General features: G+C 47.4%; 1 protein-coding gene across 2 annotated transcripts in view; it reads left to right on the forward strand.

The window, feature by feature from the left end:
- COQ8A (coenzyme Q8A) overlaps positions 1 to 7,023 on the forward strand; it is a 44,083-nt gene extending 37,060 nt beyond the window's left edge. For both annotated transcript variants that reach the window (XM_071579778.1, XM_071579786.1), the window contains exons 10-15: positions 781 to 874; positions 1,735 to 1,876; positions 3,403 to 3,510; positions 4,261 to 4,326; positions 5,076 to 5,162; positions 5,650 to 7,023. In XM_071579778.1, the coding sequence (XP_071435879.1) occupies positions 781 to 874; positions 1,735 to 1,876; positions 3,403 to 3,510; positions 4,261 to 4,326; positions 5,076 to 5,162; positions 5,650 to 5,943 (791 nt within the window). In that variant the 3' untranslated portion in view covers positions 5,944 to 7,023. The remainder of the gene's footprint in view (positions 1 to 780; positions 875 to 1,734; positions 1,877 to 3,402; positions 3,511 to 4,260; positions 4,327 to 5,075; positions 5,163 to 5,649) is intronic.
- The last annotated feature ends 2,988 nt before the right edge of the window (positions 7,024 to 10,011 follow it).

The following is a 10,011-nucleotide window of genomic DNA, read 5'->3' on the forward strand; positions in this document are numbered from 1 at the left end:
AGAACTGTCAGATTTGGAACTTGCTCAGTGTCCCAGCACATGGTTAAGTTCCTTTTCCCACAGGGAATGCAGGACTTAACTACTCTTTTTTTACAAATACCTGCCTGCAGCAGCTGTAAGTCTTAGTGGGACTGTACAAACGCTGCTTTAAAATCAAACTCAGTGCTGACAAAATCTGGGGCTTTTCTCTCTGATGGCTAGGCAGGGCCCTGCAGAGGCTGCTGCAGACCCAGCTGTGTCTAGCCCAAGAGGTAGATTGGTTTTCCAACTTCAAGACTAAGTAGACTGGACTTGGCAACTCAGGCCCTGGTTACGTGCTGCTGTGGCAGTTCGCTGTGTTAGTCATGCTGACTGTTTCTGCCTGGTACTGCCTGCTCCCAGTTGTTGGCAGATACGGTTTTGAGCCTTTTTTTGTTGCTTTTTTGCAGGCTGATGTTTGGGTGCTTCTGCTCCTTGGTGTGTGCCTCTGCACAGCCGTGCCCATAGCAGGAATGGACACCTTGGGCTGTGGGGTGGAGCTGGGGGAGGATGGAGCTCTGTTGCCCAAGGACAGTGGTGTGGATATAACCCTGGCTTAGGTGCATCTGTGTAGCCTGGGCCTGGGATTACTGCAGAACCTGTATTTAGTTGGAAATACACTTTGGCTTGCTGGAACTTCTTGTACTCTTCAGCTCAGAGCTGGCTGGAAAGCAGGTTGCTCCTCAGGTGCAGCTCTGGAAAGCACAGCCTGAGGGGATCCTGTTCTCTAAGTCTCTTCTCTCTGTGCTGTTTGACCTTCAGGTTTGTTCCCCGAACACTTGATTGAAGTTGTGAGCAGAGAGTTGGCTCTGGAGTGTGACTACCTGAGAGAAGCTGCCTGCGTAAGGAAATTCCAGTATGTTCAAACCATTGCCTTCAACCCCACCTGTCTCTGTGTGTGTGAAACACAGGAAGGGTTGCTTAACTTCAGAGGTGGTGGGGAGATGAATGCCGTGCCCTGCCGTATGGCACAGGGGAAGGGTGTGTGTTTGTGGCCTGGGCTGTCCCCTGGATTTACAACCTTGTCTCAGCCAGGCATGCATTCAGCCAGCTGAAATGTGATAGCATATCCTCTCTCCTCCAGTGCAAGCCTGTCTGTTTTGCCATGTATGAAGGTGCTGCAGTAACTCCTGAGGCCGAGTTGCAGTGCTGTTCTGTGTGCTCTTATGCCAGCCTGTTGTGAACTTCTCCCATCCTTTAGAAAAACCTAGAAGGTTTTTCAGTTCAGCTCTTACAGTAATTAATATCACCAGTACTGCCTGCTCCTTTGGCTTGCCGTGGCAGTGGGGTCTGCATTGTTTTTACATGGTGTGTGGATGATGGAGAGCTGCTGGAGGCTGAGCACCCTTCCTGTCCCACTGCAGCACTGCCTGTGTGACACTGCTCCCCTTGGCAACGCCCATTTCTTCCGTGTGTGTAGTCTGGCCTTGTAGCCAAGTGAGGGGAGCAAAAGATCCCTGTGATGTACCAGCCTGGAGTCCTCCTAATCTCACTGCTCTGGCAGGAGACATGACCTCAGGAGCTGGCAGCAGCTGCAAGTCACTGGCATGTTTTCTGCTGACTTAATCCCTGCTGTAACTGCTGAGGAAAACATATCCTGGCAGCCCCAGCCAGGGTGTGGGGAGAGACTGGTGAAGGGCTGTGTGTTGTGTGAGGTGCTTCTGAGGGTCTGCTCTCAGGGCTCCTAACCTTTTCTTCTCCTTTCTCTGTCTCTAGGGAGCTGCTGAAAGATGACCCCTTCTTCTATGTCCCAAGAGTAATAGATGAGCTGTGCAGCAAGCACGTCCTGACCACAGAGCTGGTTTCTGGCTATCCCTTGGATCAAGCTGTGGGGCTGAGCCAGGAGATTCGAAATGAGGTAAAGTGGGGAGGCTGTGCTGCTCTTGCTCAGAGCAGCGGCAGGGTGACTGGCAGAGCAGGGGCTGCTTTGTGCAGGGCAGAGCAAGGCTGGAGTCAGGGACTGTCTGCAGCCTCTAGCAGACTTCTGTTTAGGCACTGACACGGTGGTCTCTTCAAGCTGGTCTGGGCCTTGCAGGCACGAGCATTCAGCAGGGAGGGGTTGGAGTGCGTGAATGGCAAGGGCAGCTGAAGGGGAGGTAGCCAAGCTGTGTGATGCCCTGTTTCTGCTGATCTTAAGTTTGGGAAGGATTGTAAGCAAGGGGAAAGAGGTCTTGTGCAGCTGCTGTTTTGCAGGAGTGCAGAATCATTTCAGTGCAAGCAGTTGGGTGTCATCTCCTCCTGTGGGACGGACCTGTGCTGCACAGAGCTGCTGGAAAAGTACCTATCAGTAAACAAGAGTGGGGATGTAGGGATGGGTAGGCGTTGGTGCTGAATATAGCAAGGGATTGGAGGATTGTGGGACAAGCAGCTGTTCTAGTAGCAGAAATAACTGTCCTGGAATTTGGATTGTGTGTGTGTGTGTGTTTCTTCGTGTGAACTGTCAGCTGTTAGCAGGTCAGTAGGGAAGAGGGCAAAGTATGTTCCTCTAGATAAACAGATGTCAGTGTCACATTAGATTTGAAGTTATGTGAGAGCTGGCTGCCTGTTCTTAGGAACTGTCCCCTCTGATGAGCTGCTGTATCATCAGGACTGATTTTAAAAGGCTGTGAGGTGGGGTAGTGCTGCAGGACTAGCACTTCTTTTCTATAAGCAACTGACCTGGCTGACCCTCTGCCTTCTAACCCAAACGGCAGTGTCCTGGAGCAGGGTCTGGCTTGCATTTGGTGCTTTCCTCCATCTGCCTTGGAATATGGTGTTTCACTCAGCTTTGCAGAATGAGGCTGGCAGTTCTTCTGCTGAACAGGCTCCAGCTTAGCTATTGTCCAGGAAAGCTCTGCTGCAGTATGTAATTCAGCAGTGGGCTCATCAGGGACTGCTACTCTTGCTTCCCCAGGCCTGTCAGTCTCGAGATGTAGTTCTGCTGCTCTTCCCTCATGCTGGGTCAGTGCTGAGCCCAGCAGAAGACCTGGCTGAGGAGCACATGGTGGGGCTGTACAACATGCAAGTTCCCATTCTTGCACAACTAAGTGCACAGTCAATGTGGAAAGTTAGAAGGCAGGCCCAGGACAGGTGCAGTTGGATCAGCACTGGAGCCTGCTCTTCTCAGCTGCTAGGTACAGGGTACAAGCCTCTCTGGAGGCACATCCAGGGGCTGTACAAACTACAGCTCAGGCTGATGTGAAACTTGCATGGCATCTGTATTGCTGCTAAGAATGCCCCATGGCAGGTGTGGGCTGGGAGTTGCTGAGAGGTGCTCCTTCACCTCTACAGGAGTTCTGCAGCATAGAGCAGATCATTTCTGCCAGTGTGCTAATGTGTTCCCTGTTTGCTAAGTTACAGTAGGGCTTGCTGCCCTTCTGACTTCTTTTCTCCTTGCCTTTCAAGATCTGTCACAACATCCTGGTCCTGTGTCTGCGGGAGGTGTTTGAGTTCAGGTACATGCAGACTGACCCAAACTGGTCAAACTTCTTCTACGACCCACAGTTGCACAAGGTAAGCCCAAGGAGCTGCAGTTCTGCCTGTACAGGTGCTGGTTTTCACCAGCTTTTGATTATTCTCCATTCCCAGAGTTTAATGAGCCCCTTACTGAGATTTTCTCAGATTCCTGTCCTTGAGGCATAGGCAGGTAGGACAGGGAAACCTGCCCTCTGCCACTTGCCCTTGCTTGGTCTGGGTAGGAGAGCAGGGCTGCTGTAACCCTGGCTGCCTGTCTTTGGCCTTAGCTCCGAGGGAGCTACTTCCTTAGCCTCAGGGTTTGTTTTGAAGGTGATCAGTGGGAAGTTGCAGCTGGCAGTGCTCTACCAGGACACACCTGAGCCCAGACTCATTAACTGAATGCTCTTGTCTTGTGCTGTGCTGAAGATAAGGGTAGAAGTTGCAGATGTCCTGCTCGTTGGTTTGCTGCTTGTTTGTGCCCTTGGGGCCAAAGGAACTGTGTGTTTATTCCTGAGGCCTGTGTTGGAAAGTGCTGGGGAAAGGTTCTGAGCTGCTCTGTCCCAGCACAGAAAGCCTGAATGGAGGTATCAGCAGAGCAGGTGTGACTGTGGGCATTGGCCATTCCTTGGCCATGTGCCAGTGCAGCTGTTTGGGCTGCAGTCAGGCAATAAAGGAGCCAGGAGACGCTGTGCAGTAGAGGAAAGCACTAGGAAAGCCAGCTGAGTTTCCTGAAGACATCAGGAATTCCTAAGATCAGGCTTTACCAGAGTGGTTGACTGTAATACAGATGGGTTTGTCCATTTCCAGGTGGCCCTGCTGGACTTTGGAGCAACACGGGGGTTTGATGAGAAGTTCACAGATCTCTACATAGAGGTGAGGACTTAACAGTGTGTCCTAAAGTGCTGCACCTAATTTTGCAAATACTCTTACCTCTTACCTGTATCACTTTGTACTCAAATCTACTTTGGGTGTGGAGGGAACAGGGCTGGAGCCAAGAGAGGTGTCTGTTCCTGTTTGATCCCTTACCATTGCTGTCTACATATCTGCTGGCTCTCTGAGTTTGGATGTTCACATTGCACAACAAACATGAGCTGCAATGTTGCTTAGTGTGAGCCTCAGATAGCAGGGTGTGTCAGAGCCCTCAGAATTCCATTTTTATATGAGGCTTTGCAGGAATTGGTTTTTCTGTTCCCTGCCCCTTCCTGTGATTTCTGGCTTGCTTACAGACACATAAATTCATAGAAAGTCGTGTGTGCTGCCTTTGTGATCACCATGTTCTGCACTTGATATTTGAGCTGCCAGGGCCTGCAGCTGTCACCTAAAGCTTCTCACAGTCGGCTCTGCTGTTTCACCAGGGAAGGGGCTGACTGATTTGTCAGGCTTTTTTGGTGTCTCTTACATTCTCTGGGCTATGTGTAGCCTTACTGGGAAGAGCCATCAGCTCTATCTTTTTGCCAGTAGCTCTCAACGGGGCCAACATGCAGATCCCTGAGGATGAGGATGGAGGCAAGGAACCAAGTGGGCAGCATGTGTAACACGTGTACCTGTGGCCTGTGTAGAAGTCCTGTACTCAAAATGCTTTTCAGTCATATCCTAGTTTTGAAAGTATTCCTCCTATTCAGGTAATCAAGGCAGCTGCTGACATGGACAGAGAGAGAGTACTGAAGAAGTCCATTGAAATGAAATTCCTCACTGGCTATGAAATCAAGGTATGGAGCAGAAGGGTCCGATTTTAAGTGTTGGCCATAAATAAGGTGGTTGTGGGTCTGTAAAATTACCCAGATTTCTTGATATGGTAAAAGCCAGTGTCAGTCCAAAAGCCCTGTTGATAAGCATGAAGGAGGATAATAAAACATTTTGGCTTTTGGTCTCACTGGATTTTGGGAGCAGGCAGAATAATGAGGTTACAGCTAGCCCCAAAACCACTGTCCTTCCTTCTCTCCCCCAGCAAGACCCTGCAGGTGATGACAACTCCTGAAATTTCATGACTGGGCAGATGGTCTTCTGGAAGGTTTAATTCCTCAGAACTGTATTAACCAAATGTTCAGCAGTCTTGTTGGGGGCTGGAGGTTACCTTTGTCATGGCCATGGCTATGTATTTCTCCTGAGCTGCTTCTGTTAATGTTGGCATTTCTTTTCCTCCCTGGTGGTTAACATGGCTAGTGATGTTATTTATGCCTCTTTTCTTCTGGTCAGGAAATGGAAGATGCCCACTTAAATGCTGTCCTCATCCTGGGAGAGGCTTTTGCATCGGATGAACCTTTTGATTTTGGCAACCAAAGCACCACTGAAAAGATCCATGGTTTAATCCCAGTCATGCTGAAGCATCGGCTTGTCCCCCCACCAAAGGAGACCTACTCCCTTCATAGGAAGATGGGGGGCTCTTTCCTGATCTGCACCAAACTGAAGGCCAAAATTCCCTGCAAAAACATGTTCCAAGAGGCATATAGCAAATACTGGAGCAGCAGGGGCAAGAAGCCAGATGAATAGTAGGAATGAACTAACACACCTTGTTGTGAGGGGCTGGCTCAGCTGAGCCTTCAGAGAGCGCTGTAGCCTCCCATGCATTGCACCCCAGCTCTCCGTCCTCCTGAGATGCAGCAGCTGTGCCCTGGAAGCCAAGTGTGCGTTTCACGAGGACAAAGCTGTTCTTCCATGCTGTGTCTGTTCTACACTGACTGCCAGTACAGCCCACAGCTTGCAGGAAACTCTTCTGAGGGCTCTGTGCTGTTTCAAGGCAGCAGCTGACTACCTTGAGTGCATTTTTAACATTGTGATGGTGGCTCTGTATTGACTGGGCTTTATAACAAGCAAGGGAAGGAGGACAAGAGTGCAATTTGATATTGAAACCTATTTGTAATTCTCCCCAAATTGTTTTTTAAAAAACTTCCCTCTTTCAAGCTGAGGTGGAATTTAAGTAGATTTTGTACTGTGAATTATAGAATTAAATACTAAGGTGTTCCTTACCACAGACACATCCAGCACCCTCCCCACCATTTTTGTAAGTCAAGTGCTGGCAGTCCCAGAACCCTCCTGTATTAAACTGACATTGATTTAATGCAAGGGGGGTGTAAGTAGGATGAAGTTTATGCTTTCTGCCTCTTTTTGGCTTGCAAGCTAAACATAGGAAATATCTGACAAATCCAAGAATTGAGTGCCAGTCTCTTTCAAACACACACACGTATACACTCTCACAACCCATCTCCGTTCTGGGAGTCAAACACACATCCAACAGCTGTATCTGAGCACAAATTCTTCACTGTCTGGTAGGTATCAGCTTTCCTGAGGGCAAGTTAGATAAGCTCCAACTGACACCAACTGCTTGCTGGACTCCTAACCAGGAACTTGGTCTCTCTTTCTCTGTAATGCAGAACTCACAGCAAGGCAGACAAACATGTCGTGTCTCTTATGAGCGTTTCCAGCTTTAGCTGAAATGTCACACAGTTAAAACCAGACGCACAGTTTTAATCTATTGGAGTCAAGCTAGGAAATTGCCTTTCTTAGGGTTTTGTACAAAGCCTGTACCTGTACGACTTCCCGATGTCAATAAAAAAGTGCTTGTGCAGCGGCCCTCTGCCTTTGGTTTTTCTTTCTGGTGTGGTAATGAAACACGTCCTGTTCTGTGGGATAAACAGGAGCTGAGCAGAAGCAGTGGCTCCCAAGTCTTCTCCTGTTCCAGTTGTTTGCTCAAAGAACTGCAGCCAGCCTTGCAAAGCCATTCACCTGTGTCACTCCTGCTAACTGTGATGGTGACAAGCTTGCCAAGAGTCAGAAAAACATCATCCTGAACATGTCTGGCCATGAAAATCCCTGGTAATTTACTTGTATTTTCCTTCTTTCTGCTCACTCTATTAGTCTCCCTCTTTGCCTTTCCTCCACTTGTGAAGGAGAGGCTGTTGGAGTTGAGGCTTACCTGGTGTTAGTAAGGCAGGTATCCTTACTTGGTAAGTACCAGATATTTAGCAGCAGGCTCAGCTGGTCCTAGTCAGCAGCCCAGGAACACAGAGGTTGTATGGTCTTAAACTTCAACACATAAGAAATCCTGACAGCTGACACTTCAGAGTTAAACAGTAGGTAAGTGAAAAATGGTCTCTCTCAGGAGGGACCTCTGAGAAATAGGAAAACATGTTATTGTGTTACCTTTATTCCAAAAATCATAAACATACAAACCACTTGGCTGAGCAAGATCCAGTGCTGTTTAATTCAAAATCCTGGTCAGGTTATTCCTAACCTTTTGAGAAGGTTAACTCTGCTGTTCAGTGAAGTAATAGTTTTCCATCAAGCTGTTTATCAGTGTACACTGTTAGAGTAACTTTCCTTGTTGTTTAGAGTCCTGACAGACATCATTTAGTTTTTCTCCTTTGCATCTAGACCTTGCAGCTGTAAAAACAGTGGAACTGTTTGAGATGTTAAATGCTGATGTTAAAGTTTATACTCTGCTTTTTAAAAAAACTGACAAGGGAATTAGTGAACTTCAGAGCAAATTCTCAGGCTGAAGATTCCTGCTCATTATGTCCAGAGAACTTGCCAAGAAGGCAAAGTAACTCAGCATTACAGGTCACTTTTCCAGTAAGCACAGCTAGGTGAGACTGGAATGCACTTGTTCATGTGAGCAGAGATCTTCTGTATACCATGCTGGGGCAACAGTGTTCAACTCTTGGCAAACATTTCCCTTCCCGAGAGAGAAAGTGGGTTTAAGAATAACATCAGGCTCAACAGTGGAATTGTTTTGCATTTGCTGAAAGGGTAGCAACTAGCAGAAGCTAAGATGTTGCTTTATTAGGAGAGCTAATTAGAGCTCCCTGTCCTTCATGCTCCTGGCCTTTTGTGTGTGCTCTAAACACATTAATAATGTCTACAGCTTTCTCCAGAGAGATTTGTGACATGAGGAATTGCATGTCAGTGTAACAGCCATGCAGAAAACCTGAGCTACAAACACTGTGCTCTGGCTTCAAGTCAAAGATGCTGTGACATTTTACAGTGAGCAAGAACACTTGATCACTGCTTGCTCTGTGCCAGTCAGTGCATTTGCTTGAACTACCCCTCAGTTGAGAATGTGGATGTTTCTCTGCTGTAGCAAGCTTCTGTTCTAGAAAAATCCTCGTGTGAAAACAGTTTATTCCACAGTGCAAGCTGGAGGTTAAAGCTGCTTCTCTGAAGAAAAGGCTTTTCCATTCTAAAGAATCGAGATTCAGGCTACACATGGTAGCAGTGATTTTCCTTTCTTTGGTCAGCTTGGCTGCTGCATCAAAACAGAAAGTGAATGCTGAGGAGCTGGACAGGAGCTGGACAGGAGCTGAACAGGAGCAGAAAGTTCACTTTCTGCTTTACTAATGCCCAAATCCCTTACCCTAGAAGGCTCATTTCCCAAGAGCCTTCACAGCTGTGATGGTGCAATGGATTCCTGGGAGATCAGAACTAATGCAGTCAAAGAAAAGGCAGAGCACAGGGAACGTGGTATTTCCCAGAGCTACAGCAGCCAGGAGAGAACTGCAGTGGCCTAAATGGGCTTAAGTTCACATCTGTGAGGGGTTGAGGAAGTAGTAATTTTGACTGAAGGAGAGGGAGAGGAGTAAGATAACCTGGGGCCTGGAAGAAGTGGGAATTGTGACTGTTCCTGGAAGGGATTGCTGCTAGTCTATTTTGATAAGGGGAGAATGACCAGGCTGCCCCTGCTGGCAACACGGGATCAGTAACAGCATAGTTGTATTCCTGCTGCATGGGTGGTGACTGAAGTGTAATCAAAACTAGGACTTAGAGGGCTAAGATCATAAAGTCCAACCACCAGTGTAGCACCATCATGTTCATCACTCTACCCTGTCCTCAAGTGCCATATTCACACATTCTCTGAACACTTGCAGGGATACTGACTCCACCACTTCCCTAGGCAGCCTGTGCCAATACTTCACAAGCCTTTCTGTGAAGAAATTTTTCTGAGTATCTAAACCTTCCTTAGCACAATGAGGGCGTTTCCAAAATTATACCAACAGGGTAGAATGAAGAGGAAGATGCAGTAACATTCTTGAGTATGGAGAAAATTCTAGGCTGAGAAACTGGTGAAAGGGTCAGGGCACATGGAAAACTTGACAGGTATTCTGAGATGTACTTTAAAATGTATGAAAGCCAACGTGCTGTTGGTAGCTCAGCACCAAGTAAGAATACAGCCTCTAACACAAGGACAACTGAACCATGTGATGCGTAACTACAAATGAAGGAGGAACATCAGAAACACTGACTACAATTATAAAACTACCTATTTCTTAGGGCATCACAGAACAGATGGCCTAAGAAAAAGGTCAAAACCCCTGTAGTTGATGAAGTTCAATATAGCAAAGTATAAGGTGACTTGACTTTGTATTTTAGAAAAGGATCTGTTTTGGGTTTTTTTTCTGGAAGCTGTTAAAGGTCAATCGATTTTCTCAGTCCTCTCTTCCCACTGTGCACATGTGTTAAAACACTCTGGTTTATCTTCAAGAACACCATTATTCCCCTTTCCATTTCCTCCTCAAAGCTTAATGTGGGGAGGCAGGAAAAAAAGACAGAACGTCTCCATTTCTA

The sequence above is a fragment of the Pithys albifrons genome, chromosome 2 (assembly GCF_047495875.1).
Source record: "Pithys albifrons albifrons isolate INPA30051 chromosome 2, PitAlb_v1, whole genome shotgun sequence".
NCBI lineage: Eukaryota > Metazoa > Chordata > Aves > Passeriformes > Thamnophilidae > Pithys > Pithys albifrons.